The following is an 18,995-nucleotide window of genomic DNA, read 5'->3' as shown; positions in this document are numbered from 1 at the left end:
GAAGTATTTTTATTAAATGCCCCTTTTAATCCTTGATGTAGTTTAATACACCCACTAAATTTTGTTGGAAATAGTAAAATAAGAGGAACAATTAAAAACAAGTTTCATGAAAATCGAAAATGAGCATTTTATGGACGTGTAAGGTCTTGATGCACTTTCTATGGGTATCAAATTGGTAAACGTGCTTTAAAATGGCTAAATTTGTGGACAACCTTCCATTTGTTTTGTCCACAAATTTTCAGATTTTCCCCTTTATTATGTAACATCATTTCCTCCTGACCTTGACATAATTGGGTGTTAATTTTATTCTTCCAAGACAAATGTTATGCCCAGAAGGATGCAAGATGCAATTTGAAAAAATAATTGGGAAAATCTGAAAATTTGTGTACAAAACAAATGGAGAGTTGTCCACAAAATCAGCCATTTTGAAGCATGTTTGCCACTTTGAGGATCCCCATAGAAAGTACAACAAGGGTTTTTTTTTTTTTGCTTATTCTACAACCGATTTTGATGAAGCTTGTTTTATACTGTTCCTCTTGTTTAATTCTTTCCAATATGATTGTTTCTCTTCTCGGGTTTCGTTTTCTTTTAGCAACATTTCGAAAACTCTTTGAAAGCCAATGAATTACTGGCATTCGATTAGCCACTCGCAAATTTGTCATTGAAAACTGTATATCTGTTACATGTTTTATGCCACAAGAGATGTAACTAATAACTTCACTCTTGATTCGTCCACGTTGCCTAGAGCTGCAGCCAAGGGATCGCTTGCTCTTTTGCCGATTCTTGGAATCACATGGTGTTTGGGTATATTCGCTCTTGGAAAGGGGACAATCGTATTCCAGTATCTCTTTGTGATTTGCAATAGCACTCAGGGTATCCTTCTCTTCGTATTTCACTGTCTCTTGAACTCTGAGGTAAGGACAGGAAACAAAAACTGTTATAATATTTATTTATTGATTGAATTATTTATTTAGTTATTTATCTCTCAATCTATGTATAAATTATTTATTCATTTAATTGTTTCATACATGCTCAAATTTAAAATAACCGCTGTTCCGTACTCAGTAGGAGTTGGCAAATAGAATGGTCTTATATTCATATTCAAAGATCTTGTCCAAATCCTTAACTGGCTGATGGTGAAAAAAAACCGTTGTAATAAAATATATCTTTCCCAATATGACCGAGGTATTTATACAGAACTAGAAGAATTTCCAATTATGGACAATAAATAAATACTTATACTATACTTATACTTATATACATGAACAGGAAAAAAACAGCATTTGTTAATAAATAGAAAGATGTTGCAGCATATGCTTGAAACTTGAGATGCTGTATTTCATCTATTTATCGATAGTTTTAGTGAGGGTTCCATGTTATTTGTTTATACGATAATTGCTCCTGTTTTTTGTATATTATTAAGCAAAACATCGCGAGCTTCAAACCTAGGTCCTGATCCCCATATGATTCTAAACCTTAAACCCCATTCAGTGGGTGGGGGAGCAGTTGTTAAAAAAATGTCAAATGTGAAGTTATGCAATGAGGTACCGTAATGTATATCCATATTTTATGGTAGGAATGGAGCTTAAGGCCCGTATTCTGAAGTCGGGTTTAATTTAGACCGCGGTCTAAGTCTTTTATAAAATTATAGGTAGTCAAAAATTATGTTTACATTGTATATTTCATATGTTTACTGTTCTGTTTCCATTTGCTTTCATAATGAAGAAAACACTTCAATTCTTCCCAGCAGTTATGAATTATTTGATTGTCATATGAATTAATACGTTTAATATGTACTTAAAAACATTTGTGCCCCTATGGGCTATCCATAGTTAAACCACAACTTTAAACCATGGTTTAATTTAAACCCGATTTCAGAATACGGGCCTAAGTGTTTTTTTTTGCTGCAGCTTTCTTCGATGATTCTCCACTGTTAGCAAAGCTGTGTCCTTATTTCTAAATGTTTGTATATAGATGGGGTCAAACTTGTTTGTCTCTTTCCTCCCCCCCAACAAAAAATAAATAAATAATAATAATAGATAAATAAATAAAATTATGATAGAAATAAAATAATTAATATTCAAATAGCAATATACAAAAAATCAGGAAATTTGATTAATTGATTACAGAATAAATTTATACATAAATGAAAAATTAAATGAATCGGAAAGTAAGTGGATACTGAATAAATTGATTGATATTGATTGATTGATTGATTGATTGATTTATGATTGATTGATTGAATGATTTATTGATTTATTTTTTCATTCATTACCCATTTTTAAATAACAACAATCTACTTTTTAAAATAAATTGTTTCTATTAAATTCAATCACCAGAATCAAGATTGCCTTCCAAGATCAATGAAAGGATTCTTTTCTTCTTCTCTTCTTCTCAGGTGAGGAATGCTTTGAAGCGTGAACAAGAGAAGATGGGTTGGTCCACTGCTGGCCCAGCTACACAGAGCAAGAAGGGAAAGGTACCTCATATAAATTATGATATTATATTGTCTGAACATTATGTTAAATTTAACAGAAAATCAGATTCTTGCATTAAAAATGTGAATTTATTTTCCTCGCTTAACCAAATTTTGCCCTTAGTTTCTTGCCCCCACCCCTCAAAACTTTTGTATCATTACTTCCATGTAATAGGATGCTATTTGTAGCAGGATTTAGATGTTTTCTCTATTAACATTTGTATTATATACCTAAAATTGTTCATGATAATATTTTTTTATGTTTTAGGTTCATCCCGAGGACACTGCTAATAGCACATCCAAGAGCCTAACTAAGGGTATGTGTGATTGTGAAATGAAGAAGGAGAAGATGATAAAGGTGGAGAATATAAATAAATAAGTAAAACAATATGAGGAGAAGGGGGTAAATGAAGAAAACGGAAAGAAAAAGAAGATTAAAAAAGAAGAAGAAAAATAAAATGAAGAAGGATTACAAAGAGTGAAAGGGAAAAGAAGACCCAGAAAGTAGAAGAACCAGAAGAGGAAGAAGACAAAGAAGAAGAAAAAGAGGAGAAAAATCAAAGGATAAAGAAAACAAGGAAAGTAGAAGAAGAGGAAGGGTAAAAAGAAAAAAAATAAGACAAATAAAGTAGACGAAGAACAGCAAGGGAGAGGTGACGGTAAAGCAGTTGGAAGAGGAGAAGAAAAAAGGAAAAATTGTTATAAAAAGAGGAGGATGTAGAGAAAATTTAAATACTATAGTTACTTTTTATTTCGAATTGTATTCTGAAAAAAATGTCTTTACAATAATTGGAGGAAAATTATTGTTGAGACTTTACTATTACTAAGGTATACCATGTTTCCCCCCTTTTATTTTTTAACAGGTACCACAAAAACCACTTGTGACAATGAGAAATCAGTCGCAATATACGACTCATCCATGGTAATGTGGTTTTTTTCTTTAACTTTTTCAATTCCTTATTTAAAAAAATGAAACTTTTGCAGAAACTTGATTTTTATGCTTAATATTAATCATGATCGGGTCTATGGAGAAAGATTATTATGAAGCCTTTACTGTTACTAAGGTATTCCATTTTCCCCCTTTTATTTTAAATGTGTGTTATGTTGAATTCAAAAGTGTTCAACGGATCAAAAGTGTACCTAAAGGGGTCAGAATGGAAAGGTGAGAAGTTGACTTTATCGAGATAAAAATATGGGCAAGTCGTCTTTAATATGAACCATCTTGAAGATGTTAAAATCTAGAGGTTTGTTTTACAATCAGAGGGACTGAACTATATCATATGAATAAAAAAAGGGTCAATTTGTTGGTCATCATTTTCTGGATATGTGTTGTAAAGAAGTAAAATGATAATTTAATTTTTCAGGCATATGGTCGCCAAAACCTTTTTATATCTTTTAATTACATGTTCTGGTGATTTGCTTATTTTAGGAGAGGTTTGACCTAATATTAGAACATTTACTGTCTGAAAATATGTGGATGTGGGCTAAGTGAGCGTTCTAGATGTGTTGATTATAAACAAGTGTTCTCATTAATCAAGCAATGTCTTTACTAAGGGTGTAAATACAAGATTCAGAGAAGATTTTTTTTTAAGACTTAACACCACATTTAAAAAAAAACTCACAAATATATCAAACTGTCAGTAGCTTTTGGAAACGTACAATTGCATGTCCATTGGTAGAGTAATTGATAATGATAGAGACGCAGAGACTGGACATTAGAAAAGCAATGACGCAGTACGTTTGGCCCCAAAACGCCTTACTTGGTCAATTATAAAACATGTAAGAAGTAAACATGCATTTTAGTACGTTTCTTTCCCTTTGTAGGTTGCCCTCACTGTGCCCGAATAGCTTGCCATCATTTGTTTGAGATTACAGTGCACATATTTCGTTTTATAAGGCTTAAGATACCTTTTTGGGAAGTATAACCTGATTGTGAAAGCAAACCTTTAGGCGAATTTGCAGGTATATTGCAAAAGACATTATAGACTCATCTTCGATTTCTATTTAATAGATAATGAGGATTTCAAGGTTATCCTAAAATGGAAATATCATTCTGAGTATTCTCAATGCATTGTTCTTCAGTTTTATTCATTGATTTATTCATGATTTATTTATTACCAAATGGTAACACAATGTGGGCAGCACACTGGTTCAGCCATAAAACGGCTTTATGTATATAATTATCTAGAATTATGTCCTCTGTTATATCGTGTGTCATGTATATCTTCCCACAAAGTAGAAAACGTACTTCTTGGTGAAATGTTTGAAAAAAGATGGTATTTAAATCTGTCATGATGAATTCATTCTTAGGTACGCCCAGACAGACCAAAGAAGAACAGGAAGGTAACCATGGCTACGTCAGTGTTTACTTAAAATGCTAAAGATTCTATAAAAAAATAATGAATTGCTTTCAAAAAGCGCTAGCTGCAAAATGAAAGAGACTTATCTTTGCTTGTGCTAAATTGATTTCTTTTTAACTGGTTAAAACATTTTACCACTACCAGTTGCTGGATCTGTTAACGACTGAAAATTGGCCCTTTCTATATAATACCTGTGGCTCGTGTTCTGAAATTCGGTTTAATTTAAACCATGGAATAGGTCCATGTTTAAACTCTGGGCTTCAATGAGTAAAACAATATTACTATAGTAACTTTGCTATCCAATAGTAACTTCCCTGAAATCCTTGATTCCGATTGGCTGATTGGCACCGTTGCCATGGCAGTTAAAATTGGATGATAGAGTTGCTATAATAGTAATTTTTATGTAACATAGCCCTGCTCTAAACTTATGGTCTAACTATGGACAGGTGTGTGTATCTCTTTTACAGTACAATTTCACTGTGTAAGCTCTTAACTGACTGATGACGAATAATTAATGCAAAAGTTTTCTTCATCCACAAAAAAAGAGTAAAGAGCCAAGAAAAGAAAAGAAACTTTTAATATGAAGGCAATTTTGAAACTATTTGCATCCCATCATTTTAAAACAGCTGGATCATGGTAAAAATGATTTCAAGATACGGGCCTAATCAGTGATCAATAGACAAATAGTATCCTGCCTTTAATCATTATACCACCAGGGATATTGAGTAAAACAACTAGCATACTTAATTTCAAAGATATAAGCTACAATATACAACTATGCACGAATTGAAATCAGTTTACTGCTTACCAGCTAAACATTTGCTGTAGAAACTCACAAGCCTCAAAATTTTAATGAACAGAAGCAAACAACCCTGGACAATTTTTGTGAATTATTTGTTGCATATTACTTAGCTTTTTAGTTGCTAAGACAGGTTCAATTTCAACATATAAAGAGCTCACTTGCAAAAGGTGTTTGGTCCATTTATCATCAGAGTAGATTTTATTTTCTTTGTCTTAATGTATGAATATTTAGTAGCTCTATAGGATGATACCAAAGAAAGTTGACATTTCTATTAAAATGAATATTTAGTAGTTCTATAAGATGATACCAAAGAAAGTTGACATTTCTATTAAAATGAATATTTAGTAGTTCTATAAGATGATACCAAAGAAAGTTGACATTTCTATCAAAATGAATATTTAGTAGCTCTATATATAAGATGATACCAAAGAAAGTTGACATTTCTATTAAAAAGTTAACTAAAATGGCAAAGAAATATCACTTTGTTTTTTCAGAAGGGGTTAGGTCTATTTCAGTTTAGTTGCAAAAAGAGTTTGGTCCACACAGATTCTTTTTTTGGACAAGAATATCTTTATAAATATGAAGACAGGTAGATTTCCTTTAGACCAGTTTTATGTTCTCATGGTAGGGTATCATGAACGGTCAGTTTCGCATAAGGATATTGCAATATGGGAGAATTAAAAAAAATCTTTTCTTGGGGTGGACATAACCCCTTTAGCAATTAAACCCTTCGGAAGAACTTGTTTGTCAAAAAGGATTAGGTCCACCTTTCATAATTTTTTTGCTTTCTGTCTCTAAACCTCTAATTTGTTAGTCGCTCTGATGATACCAAAGGAAATTTTGAAAATCATAATAGTAATCATGAATAAAAGTGACAAAGAAAAATCACTTTTTCAAATCAAAAGAGATTGGATATATTCCTGCTTGCAAAAGGGCTTAGGTCCACAATGATAAATAAAAAAATAGAAAAAAATATATATATATATATATATATATATATTTCTTTTTTATACCCAAATTTATGTTTACAGTATTTTTCTGTAATTGTTTTTTTTTTAATTCTTAAATCAGGAGAACGTGAAAAGTAATGGAACTTTTCTTATTACTGGCAAATCGATCGCAATGCCATTTAATTTACTTATTAAAAATATAGTCATGCAAGTTAAGTTCTAGTGTTTACCTTCTTTATATCATGATCATTTTCCTTTTTTTATCATAATAACTGAATATTTTTTTGAGGTATTTGACAATGATACTTATGGAAATGCAATGATAAAAATAAATGTTCACTCCCACAGAAAAATGCACCTTAGTTACGCTTCTTAAAATATTATACATGTAGCTTTTGCATGTTCTCAATTTGTATTACTTTCTGATATTTATTCTGTTTTTTTGTCCATATTGTTGATTTTAGCCCTGTTATTGTCTTTTTTTACAAAGAAAGTTGATACTGTGTGTCTCAGTGCTGTACTAGTTGAACTACAAATGTTCCCATTTGGACAAAGATTTTTTTATAATTCATACATTTAGTATTTGATAATTTATCACTGTATTTGTAAAAGTATATGCTTTGTTTTCATTCCTTTTTCCAATGCAGTGTTAACAAACAGCTTTACTTGAAATATACACGCACAGAAGTAGTAGCTAAATATTGGAGATAACGCACGTGAAAATAAAATTGCTACCTTCTTCTCTTATTATTTTTTGTGAAAATCCATGTGCTCATTTTTAAAAACTATTTTGAAGACTGAAATGCAGAAATAAGACTTTACATCCCCTGTCTGAAAATGCATATTTCAAAATTATTTCGGAAAAAAATATACTTAAATAGAAATCTGTTTTCATCTTTATTGAATTTTGAAATCACCACTCACAAGTGTATATGTATTCACCCTAAATTATTCACAAATTTACCCACTGTATATTTGACCAGCTACCCAAACACCAACAATGAAATTGCCATGGAAGGCCAAAACAATAATTTGGTCTTCAAAACGGGAAAGTTAAAATTAGGAAAATAACTTACCAGAGATGGTAATTCTTCATCATACTGTTTATATTAGAAGTTGTAAAGTAAGATAAAACCCAGGTATAAGATTTTCTTTAGTGACCATTAATAATTTTACTACATGGTATTTTAATTCTAATATGCAAATGCGAATTGTTCAAGACTTGCGTCGTAGTCAGACCCATACCGTGTGTGTTCTGCGGGGCTTAACATCTTTCTCCCCATTAATCTCTCCTTACCAGAATAAGGGGGCTACGGATCCCAATTCCAAGGCTAAAGCGGGACCCATGAAGACCGACTCAGAGTTCTCCCTGCCTGGGCAGATCGGTGAGAACTTCGACGAGGCTCAGACGAGCTCCATACGACAGGTGAATCTCGCTATTACCCCTCCCGTTCATGTTACCGGTGGTGGTGGTGATGATGATGATGATGATGAGGGTCCAAACCATGAGGACACACGTGCCATTTTTGAGTGAGATACGATGAGCATCTAGGTAGGCTCATCACTCAATGAGCATTTATCACTACCTTAATCGGTTACACTTCGTAATTCCGAAGGTTCGTAATTCCGAAGGTTCTTTATTCCGAAGGTTCGTAATTCCGAAAAACGTAAATTGCCTATACCTCGATGTTCGTTAATCCGAAAACGTAAAAGGGTTCGTTAATCCGAACATTTGTGGCGTTATTCCGAAGTTGCGATAATCCGAAAACGAAATAAGGTTCGATGTTCCGAAGTTTCATTAATCCGAAAACAAAATAAGGTTCGTTATTAGTCCGAAAACGAAATAAGGTTAGTTCATCATTTTGTTTTCGGACTAACGAACCTTCGGAATTACGAACCGCATTTCGTTTTCGGATTAACGAACCTGTGGAATTACGAACCTCACTTCGTCTTCGGACTAACGAACCTTCGGAATTACGAACCTCATTTCGTTTTTGGACTATTAACGAACCTTCGGAAATACGAACCTTCGGAATAACGAACCTTCGGAATATCCGAACCTTCGGAATAACGAACCTTCGGAATAACGAAGCTTCGGAATTACGAATGTGTGCGCCTTAATCAACCCATGTTCAACTTCTTTGGAACAATAAATTCTTTGAAGTCATATTCGGTCACTTTATACTCCTCAAATTAGCAACAACCATATTTTTCCTTAAATCACTTAATTTTAACTCTGTAATGAAGTTAGGGTTTGTTAAAGGTTTGAAGGTAGAAATTTTCCAATTTGATTTGAAGATAGTGATTCTTAATAATTTAATGACTTAAATGGTTCCCTTCCTAAAAATATTTTTTAAACATTTTGACAAAATGATCGGAAAGCATTACAAATACGACATGCCAAGTACATGTCTCATATTTTACTCCTTTTTCATTTTCTGTATTAATATGATTTGGGGGATCGAAGGTCACTAATGTGGCAAGATTCATACACGTATATCGCAATATGAAAAAAAAGTGAATTTGATGATCCAATGATGTCATATCAACACTCAAAAAGTTCTTGCCAAAAAAAGAAAATGTATCACTTTACAGTTTCTTTAGGAACAGTATCCAGCAGATATTTGTTCTCTCACTTTAATGTTTTTTATTACTATTTCATAAAGGGCTGGGGGGGCTCTTTCAACACGTACATTATCAAAAATTGATTCAGTTCGTAGCCTCTCTCTACTATAAAAAAATAATAATAAAAAAATAATTAATTGTTACTTCCTGATAATCATCCAACTTGCCTGCGATGAATGCCCGATATGATGTTCATGTACTGCATAAATTTGATTGAAGATCAGATTAAGTGTATAGTGAAAGGGCCCAATAATATTTTGGACATTTTTACATTATCCGCATGGTGCATTTGATGTAGAGGTTATGCTTTTAATTATTTTTCTCATGAAGTTATGTCTTTTAAATATCAGGGAGGTGATGTGCCTTTTGAAAGGTTTGAACAAAATACAAAATTTTAATTCTACTCTAATTTGCTCCAATTGGCATTTTATTTCAGTATGAAGTTCGTTCATAAAACAGATTTATGTCTTCACAGCATTCAGATATTTTATGCAGTTAGGCCTGTGACATAAAGATCAATGAAATAATTTCTTTGATGCTACACTGTATGATTCTTATTGTGTACATTTCTCTTTTACAGAAATGATGCCAGGATTGCAGCATTTTTTTCAATGTTTTTTTTTTATCAATCGGTGATTGCCTCCCTGTGTTATTATTGTATGGATCTATGGGAATTCTAGTCATGTGGACTACTTCCTTATTCCAATATCAGACTCATTTCCTTATATGAATCTTAAAGTGATTTGGTCAAATAAATGAAACGGTTTTAAGTCAAATTTCAACATTTTAAATAAGCCTACCAACCACATTTCCATGGGGTGCTACCTATGGTGTATAACATACGGAGCACCCCCAGAAAAAAAATCTTGTTGAGAGGGTGCTTTAGCATGCATAGCAGCCCCTCTTCAAAGGGCATGCAATGCCAATAAACTGACAAATAAAATCTCTCCAGTTGGAGATTAGTGTCCTCCCTGACTATCCATGTTTGTAGTTTTTAACCACATAATTTGACCAAAAGAGGGGCCCATGAAAATCTTAAAAATCAACGGAATCCACAAAACTAGATGACTCATTATAGATCCACGTATGTGCCCTCCACCGCAAAACGAGTCATAAGTCTGATGGGAGTTTCTGCAAAAAGAGGAAAATAGTGGGGTTGAAAACTTATTTATCATAGTTTCTTAACTCCTATAGGTGATGAATGAACACACCATCTGTCTGTTATGGTCTACAAACTACGTTTTGGGGTTTCAAAAAGTAATTTTCGCACTATTATCGAAAGGCAAAAACTATTTGCTTCCTTTACTAGTTATACAGGACTGACCATAATTAAAAGAAGATTCTTTGTCATGCTTTTAAATGGTACAAACAGATTGAATAACAAGATTTCATTATATAAATATTGTTCAAAGTTTGAGCTCAATCTACATGCACTGATCCCTTCTATTCAAAATTAAGGACGTTTTATATCTTTTTTTTTCATCAGTGGCAAAGTTCCTTAAATATCAAAACTTGATGGAATTTGAAACCAACTAACGTTTTGAACTGTAGTAGCTGGAAATAAAACTGAGGTCGGCATGCGTGAGCGATCTCACTTTTTTAAGGATGTATTCTCATCCTCACACTGGTCGGTGACTTCTTGTCAGCATTCCAAATATGACTATAATGAAATTTCGTCATCACATTCAAGCAATTTAATTCTTATAAAGCAATGAAATTTATAATCTACTTTTTCCAACTGAGAAAAAAAAATGAAATTTTGAAACTTATTTGCAGTTTTGACTTGTTTGGGGTGGAGTGTCATACTATATACATGTTTTTTCTTCTTTATGTTTTTCAGTCGCACAATTACATTTCCTCTCTTTTTCTTTTTTCTTTGGGTTTGTAAGGCATGCTATTTTTAATGTAATGAAATTCAAGCCTGATTATGGCATGCATGCAAAGCATGTTCGTGTTTAATCGCTGTGATTTCGGCATGCCATTATATTCAAGCATCCAATTCACTTATTCACTCGATACATTGCCTACTTGAACCATATTGTGCATGTACAAAGTCTGTGGGACGTACAGAATTCAGAAGAGGTTTTCCACACTGGTTGTACAACCTTCCGTGACCATTTGGCTATCATGGCTATGAAAACATATTTGCATATTATCACTAGTTTTGCATATAGCCATAGTCATGATAGTGAATGCCCCTTAATGAAAATGATTTACTTGGGAATTTTACTATTTTTTTTACTATAAGATGCTTCAACTCCATTCATTTTGAAGTCAGATTTGAATTAGACCCTGGTCTATAAGGTGAATCGTGCTTAAATTGTGAGAAGCAAAAAAAAATGTCAAGAATTTGTTTACATTGTGCTCTTATGTTTATTGAGTTCTAAATCTTTTCTCCATGCCTGAATGATAAAGTAAAATATTGTATTCTACATTTTCACTCCGCTATGAATTGCCAAAGTAAATTCAGCCTCTACTTTTATCATGTTTAGGGACATATCTCGGGATTGGCTATCCATAGTTAAATGCATGAATTCAAATTCTAATTCATTTTATTTTTCAACAGGAAATACGATACAAATTGATTTTTATTATATTTGTAATTACATTCACAACATTAGACCAGGATTCAATTTGAACCTGACTTCAGAATATGGGCCAGTATATATTTTATTTTAAGCATATATAACCACCTCATTAATTTTAAGTTGGAATTGCATGGCCTTTGACACTAAATGTAATATTAAAGGATATATGCATACTTCTTTAGTGCCTACATTATGTAGGTGCATTTACAGTGCATCCCAGAAAGATAAAACCAAGAGCTATCAATGATTCATTATAACTTAATAACAAAGACAGTGGACAAAAACCCTCTCACTGTTAAGCCTAGAATCTCTTCTTTGACTTGGTATAAGATTCCTCATTCAAACATGAGTGAGCAAAAACAATTTGAAGAAAGGATGCAAAAAAGCCACTTGTCAGAGGTATCTGCATTTCGAAAAGGTCACATGTCTAAAGGTTCATTATTTGCTCTTAATTTTTTGTTATGCCTTAATCACAGAAAATGGACAGGATTTTTTTTCATAATGCCTGAATTTCAATAATTTTATGAAGTGAAGACGTTTTACCGTTGTGTTTACAGACCTTTTCAACACTTTGATCTGCTGGCAATCATCAATGCATGGAGTCTTTTGTTAACTATACAAATCTAAAGGCGGGAATATGTGAAAACACGTTTAAAATTATACAAATAAAAGCAGTATTTTAAAGATTCAAAACTTTTTTATTTCTTGGCGATCTTCTATCATATTTATCATCAAAAGAAATCATTTGAATGCCGCACTGTGATGATAAATTCATTTATTCAATTATAGAGAATGCTGCCAACTTTGGCTACCCATATTGAAACCACAACTTTAGATCATGGTTAAAGTTAAACCTGAGTTTAGAATACTGGCCTCAGTGACATGTTAAAAGCTGCTCAACCAGTCTCTGGTACCTTTCCCACAATCCAACACTTGACTTATCTAGTCTTATTGACAGAAACACACCCATTTGAAACATAATTAATCTGATACTCTTTTACAATCGTTTGTGCAGCAAATTGTTGCCAACTCACTGTAGTTCTTTCCCCAACCTTTGGTTATGGTTCGAATGGCCTTCACAATTCAAACCAAACTTTGTAGAGTGTTTTTTGGACTGCAGCTTTACTTATATTTTGTAAACCAAGAGAAACCAAAGAACACTCTGTGTATGTGTAAATATTATATTTAAAAAAAAGTATATACAAAAGACTAATATCATAGTGGCCTATTGTAGGGCACCAAAATTGCGAAAGTTTTTCCTTTATTGGTAATAAACCAAGATGAAATTTAAGTCGTTATATACTGGACTCCAGAGAGCGTTTTATGAGAATATTACTGTCAGTTATTATCACAAACTGATACTATGAGGTGACTATAGAAAAAAGTAAGTCAGTGGAAATCATGAAATGTGACCTGGCTCCTCAAAACCAACAAGAAGCCGCCAGGGAAGGGTCTCTGTAAATAGCCAAAATAACAATTTAGTCTTCAAAAAGAAAAAAAATAAGTAATAATAATGAACCCCGTTTGAGAGAGTTTTTCATTAGTTTCATATTGTAAGAATTTCTAGTTGGAAAGATGGATAGAAAACAAGATAAAATAGTTTCTTTAGCACAAGAGTTTGTGAATTACTTGGAAGTCATACCGAAATTGAACAGTATGCATATCTCATTCTTCAGTGAACCTTATGTTACAAACGTTGTTTTCTCCATATTGTTTAAAGCTCTTGCTCAGTCTTTTTCTGCGTTCAATCAAGTACTTCTTGTAGGTTACTGTTGATTAATTTCGGTAAGCTATATATCATTTTAAAGCTCCTCCCCCCAAAAAAAAATATAATAACAATAAATCAATAAATAAATAAATAAATGATTAAATAATAATGATAATAACGATGATAATTCAATGGAAGTCTACACATTTATTTTGGGTGACTTTTTGTTGGTTTTGAGATGGCTGGCCACAATTAATGCTCCCATGGAGTTCCTTGCCCAAGGCCTATTAGAATTTCAGATTTTGATAATCGATGGGTTTCAAACGTTATATTCTTGACTTACAGGAGATTAAGACGGAGCGAGAGATGGAGCAAGGTGGATGGAAGATCAACGAAAAGAAACATGTCCAGAGGACCTTCGTTCGCCTTGGGGATTCCCAGTAATCAAGCCCAGCACCTGCAAGAACACTTTAAGGTGTTGTGTGCTACAACTATTACAGCACCTACGCCGAGGTGGCGTATGCTGCATCTAACAATGCACACATTTGCTTTGTGTTTTAAAATTACCGTAGTAACGTACATGTACATAGAATCTACACTTCAATGCTATACAGTCACGCCAACGATATGAAACCAATCAATTGTAATTGGAAGTGACATGGTACCTTTGTTATATAGTGCGTATCAAAAAAAAATACACTTAGAAAAAATCCTGTAAAATTATACATTTGTAATATCCTGAAGATTTTTCCACATTTTAACATTGGTACAGAGCCATTTAAGCAAATGACGATCTATATGTCGAAAAATATTTCCGCTTGAGTGAGCACCACTAACTTTTGAAAAGTTAGTGAAAGATGATATAAAAAATTGTTCAGATTTAGTTATGTCCTCATATCCAGCGGGCACAAAAAGGGTAAAGGTTGTGCTTACGAAGTGTTGAAATTTCAATTCGGGTGGCAAAATTGTTACAAAATGCTTAAATGTATCCATGCATTACACTTGACAAGAAGTGCAGTGGGAAATGTATGAAAAAATGTTTCACAGGGTAAGTTTAATTTCGCCCTTTCCCCTTGACACAGCGTGAAAATGAGCATTTCTGCGCAAACCGATTTCTGCGAGCTTTACAAAAATAAACAGTGCTCACTCAATTGTAACATTTTGTCAAAACCTTTATTTTCATTGGATAGATGATACCCAAACCAAAGATTATATGTGAAAAAAATTACCCACATGTTGTATATTTTACAATTCCCAGGGCTTTTTCAAAGTGTAAATTTTTTTTGATACGCACTGTATATATCTTAACTCATTTTAGCCAGTGTGACTAGGGTAGGCCTATATAGGGTTTCGTCTGCTACCATTGGCTGTATAATTATTAAGAACCTATACAAATCACGTGATACGTGTATATAATAAATTGCAACGTTGCACTTTGATTTTTGTTTTCATGTGTGCAAGTCAAATAAAAAAAAGGAATGTAAAAAAAGTGGAACTATGTGACAGAGAAATCACATTTCAGAATTTAACCTTCAAATCAATATTCAAAAATATTCACAATGTTTGAAATACATGACCTCATCAGAGTAGCCAAAGAATAAGGTTAGATGTATATGGAGATGTTTTGCAAATCACCATATTAACCAAAATGGGGGGCGATTAGCATCCATCAATTGTTATTTTTTCAAATATGTTTACAAGAATATCTTTAAACCAGAGCTTGGTTGTTAGTTTAAGTTTGTGATTTGTATGAAATTGATGTTTAGAAAGAGTAATATCAATTTGTGTGATTAATTTTTTCCTCTTATGCGTGCATCATTGCACTAAGACAAGGTTAGTAATGTTGCTATCCAGGAGCTATTCAGCTATATTAGTATTTACATGGATGACCAGACAAAAAGTACAATTAATCTGTACATTTACACGCTGGTACATTAAGGATGTTTAACAATGCTCAAAATCAGAAAAGTTTTTTTTCTGGAAATTGAAGCTAAAAATGCAATTATTTTGGGGTTGTCATTACATCCTCTTCTACCCATATTTGTCTGGATCCAAGATAGATAGATAATTTTACTTCTAACTGTTCATATTAAGATTTTAAAATGCAGATTTATTGCTTTTAAAATGAAATTTGATTTTTTTTCTCAGAATGTATTTATTGATGTTGCAATTAGATGAATAGTTTCTTTAATATACTGTTCTTCATTCAAACAAATTCAAATTCAAAAGTTTATTGATATAAAATCCTGACATATAAGGATCATCATCAAAAACAAAGAAACTATTTCATTAAAACATTTTATTTTGCTTTTTAACCCATTGGAGAGATATAAAAATATAACAACTTTATTGAATTAGTATTTGAAGTAGGCACACATTAAGGTTACACGATTATTGATTTCTCTACACTGCATGTTTTGTGAAAAAGTATATATATATATATATATATATATATATATAAAGTTACTTAGGATACATAATTGACCACATATTCAATTTCATCTAAACCGTCTTTCAGCAAAATTAATGTCTTTCAATGTCACAACTCTTGTATATATATTATCTTATATATTTAATCTATATTATAACTACATATATATTAATCTAAAACGGATCATTACCTCTTTCAGAAATTTATTGATTGATTTAGAACAAAGTAAAATAAGTGTACTTATTTTCTACAGTATGATGAGTATTTATTGTCATAGTTTAATCTATTCAGTAAGTTGGTGACTCCTCTGTACACAGAGGACCACACCAGTTATTTTACACCGGTGTTAAATTGGTTGTGTTAGTTTTACACCTGTAGTTGTTATTACAACACCTATGGTTGTTACATTTACACTCTTTGGTGTTATGTTCAATCTCTAGGGTGATATTTTAACACCTCAGGGTGTGGTCCTCTATTAACACCAATTGGTGTCAGTTTTAACACCACAGTTTTTACAGTGTATGCTTCATCTCTTTCTTGTCGCAAATGTGTTTTCTAATTGTTTTCAATTCATGTTATATTTAAATACAATTTTGTTGAACATATGACTGCATTTTCATGTTACCCCCCCCCAAAAAAAAAAAACGTATTAATTCCCCCATCAGGTCCATCTCCCCTCCATTACCTCAACTCCCCAGCCCCCCTCCTTTATTTCCCTCCTTTTTCTTCTCTTTTTCAATTCAATCCAAAAGTTTATTGATAAAAAATCCTGACATTGAAGGATCATCATCAAAAACAAAGAAACGTATTAAAAGATAATAATACAACATAAGCATAAAAATGAAACAACGAGGTATTCAAAACAAAAACAAAGAAAAAAACAGGAACAAAAAAATACCAATCTTGGATGAATTATTAGATGCGAGATAAATAATATACACACACATGAATATCATACCTAAATATTAATACACCCATACATAATATCATCTTTTATTTTCAACCTTCCTCAGTCTCTCCATCTTTACATCTACCTCACACCCTCCTATTCTTTTGTTTTAATATCTACCCCCCCCCCTTCATCCTCTCTTCATTTTTTTCTGATTATCCTCATTTTCCCTTTCCCTATCTTGCTGTCTTTCCCCCTCTTGTTTCTGATTTGTGCACTTCCTCTTTTCTTCTGACTCGCTACCTTTTCCTTGCCCCCCCCCCCTCAAATCTTTGGATGTATCAGACCCCGGAATACCCACGACAACCATAACGGGGGGCTTCCAAACAAATATCGAGAACATCATTTTAATGGCTATGCAGTGAGGAAGATGTGTTGCTATGTCATACATAAGAAAATACAATAAAAATAAACTGAATCGATCTTTCGTTTCGAACATGCAAATAAATGTTTTCCCATGTAAAGCGTTTGGTCGCCCAAATAGATCGTTACAGGTGAACAAAACTATTGACCATGTTTTGGTCTTTTGGGGCCTAACCTGTTTGTGAAATCATGTTCCTTAACTTTTTCTCTTCGATATTAAATGTTTTTCTGTATCGCATTCTTTACTTGTTTTTGTTTATTTATTCGACATTTCAGAGGTATCGAGTGTGAACACGATTTATCCATAAGCTAGGAAATTTCACATTTGATACATATTTTTTTACCTAAGGTTCAAGCTTTCCAGACATACCTACAAATTCCAGGTTCTCCTGAATAATCCTGTGTCAAAAGTGTGCAAACGTTTGAAATGAAATGAGATTGGGGTTGTAGTGAACATTATTCTTGAAGAAGGGGGTTAATTTACAGAGGTTTGAAAGGGGAGATGAAGATGAATTAAAGGAATGAAAGGAATGATGAGAAGATTACGGGAAGCTTGGGAGGAGGAATGAAAAATTGGGTGAGATTGAGAAGAGGTTTGCGGGAGATGACGTTAGAGGGTATGTACTGACCGAAGGGTAAAAGAACCTATTGGCGCAATCACACTTCCCCATGGCGGCCGGGCGGACAGCGAGTAGAAAACGGCTATTTCATTTTTTTTTGTAGCAGTTACTTATAGGTGATTGAATAAAAAATGAATAAAACGGGGGTTTTCGACTCGCCGTAGGGGAAATATGATTGCAGCATTGTTACAAAATGCAATTTTCACTCGGTGGAAGGCGACGTGTATGTTTTGTTTTCTGTTTTGTTTATTTATTTTTTGTTTTGAATTAAAAAGAAATATGTGAAACAGTTTTAATTACCCAGCTTCCCTAAATAAAAATGTAGGACTTTTTTTCTTCCTGCTATTCCTTCCACTTGGGGTGGTAGGATCACTTTAAGTAAGGAGCACGCCCCCCTCCCGCCCTCCCAGTTGTGCCGCTGTTGAGTTTATAGTAGACTTGTTAAGAGATTGAAAGCTGCATTTTTTAGTACAAATGTCCCACTTGGCACAAATGTTCCTTGAGTCAAAAGAAAAAGATTCATCCAAAGAGACACGCTGTATCTATGCAAATAAGCAAGTAATTTGCATAAATTTGCATATTATGTCTATTTAGTAAAAACAAGTATTTCAGAATATACATTTAACCAGATTTGCCCTAAAAATGGAAATAAAGACCTAGGGTAAGACAGGGAAGAAAATTGTCATAAAATAATTGGAATGTCCTTGTTCATTATTACCTAATTTACATGAATTATGCAAATTATAATTTAAAACATAGTATTTTTTCATGAATCCCGAACTGTTTTTAAAAACCAGCAACTAATGCACAATGTCAACATTCCACATGAAAGAGAATATATTAGCGAAAACATCGATTTGTTTCATGGCAGCAGGCGCGCCGGAACACTTTCAGTTTTGGGGGGGCAAAATCCCGAAGGGGGCACAATATTTTTGACAGCGTGAGATACCGAAGCGATCGAGCGGTAGAGGGCGTGGGACCCCCCCCCCCCCCCCCCACGGTAAGGACTTTGTGTAAAAATGGAGTTTAAAAGTTATGTTTCAAAGAGAATTCAAAAATAAATTTCTTGAGAATTAAACATAGAATTCACTACGAAAGACTATACTCAGAGTTTATGAGAACC

At 33.1% G+C, this 18,995-nt stretch overlaps 1 protein-coding gene across 3 annotated transcripts in view; it reads left to right on the top strand.

The window, feature by feature from the left end:
* LOC121431071 overlaps nucleotides 1–14,196 on the top strand; it is a 49,157-nt gene extending 34,961 nt beyond the window's left edge. Inside the window, exons 21-28 of one of the 3 annotated variants that reach the window (XM_041628545.1) lie at nucleotides 746–914; nucleotides 2,399–2,479; nucleotides 2,745–2,793; nucleotides 3,340–3,398; nucleotides 4,787–4,819; nucleotides 7,889–8,014; nucleotides 9,794–9,845; nucleotides 13,855–13,942. In XM_041628545.1, coding sequence (XP_041484479.1) covers nucleotides 746–914; nucleotides 2,399–2,479; nucleotides 2,745–2,793; nucleotides 3,340–3,398; nucleotides 4,787–4,819; nucleotides 7,889–8,014; nucleotides 9,794–9,799 — 523 coding nt within the window. In that variant the 3' untranslated portion in view covers nucleotides 9,800–9,845; nucleotides 13,855–13,942. Of the gene's footprint in view, nucleotides 1–745; nucleotides 915–2,398; nucleotides 2,480–2,744; nucleotides 2,794–3,339; nucleotides 3,399–4,786; nucleotides 4,820–7,888; nucleotides 8,015–9,793; nucleotides 9,846–13,854 lie in introns of all 3 variants that reach the window. The other 2 variants (XM_041628543.1, XM_041628544.1) reach the window with 2 other exon arrangements.
* The last annotated feature ends 4,799 nt before the right edge of the window (nucleotides 14,197–18,995 follow it).

The sequence above is a fragment of the Lytechinus variegatus genome, chromosome 17 (assembly GCF_018143015.1).
Source record: "Lytechinus variegatus isolate NC3 chromosome 17, Lvar_3.0, whole genome shotgun sequence".
Taxonomy (NCBI): domain Eukaryota; kingdom Metazoa; phylum Echinodermata; class Echinoidea; order Temnopleuroida; family Toxopneustidae; genus Lytechinus; species Lytechinus variegatus.
This window is presented reverse-complemented; position numbering and strand designations above follow the sequence as displayed.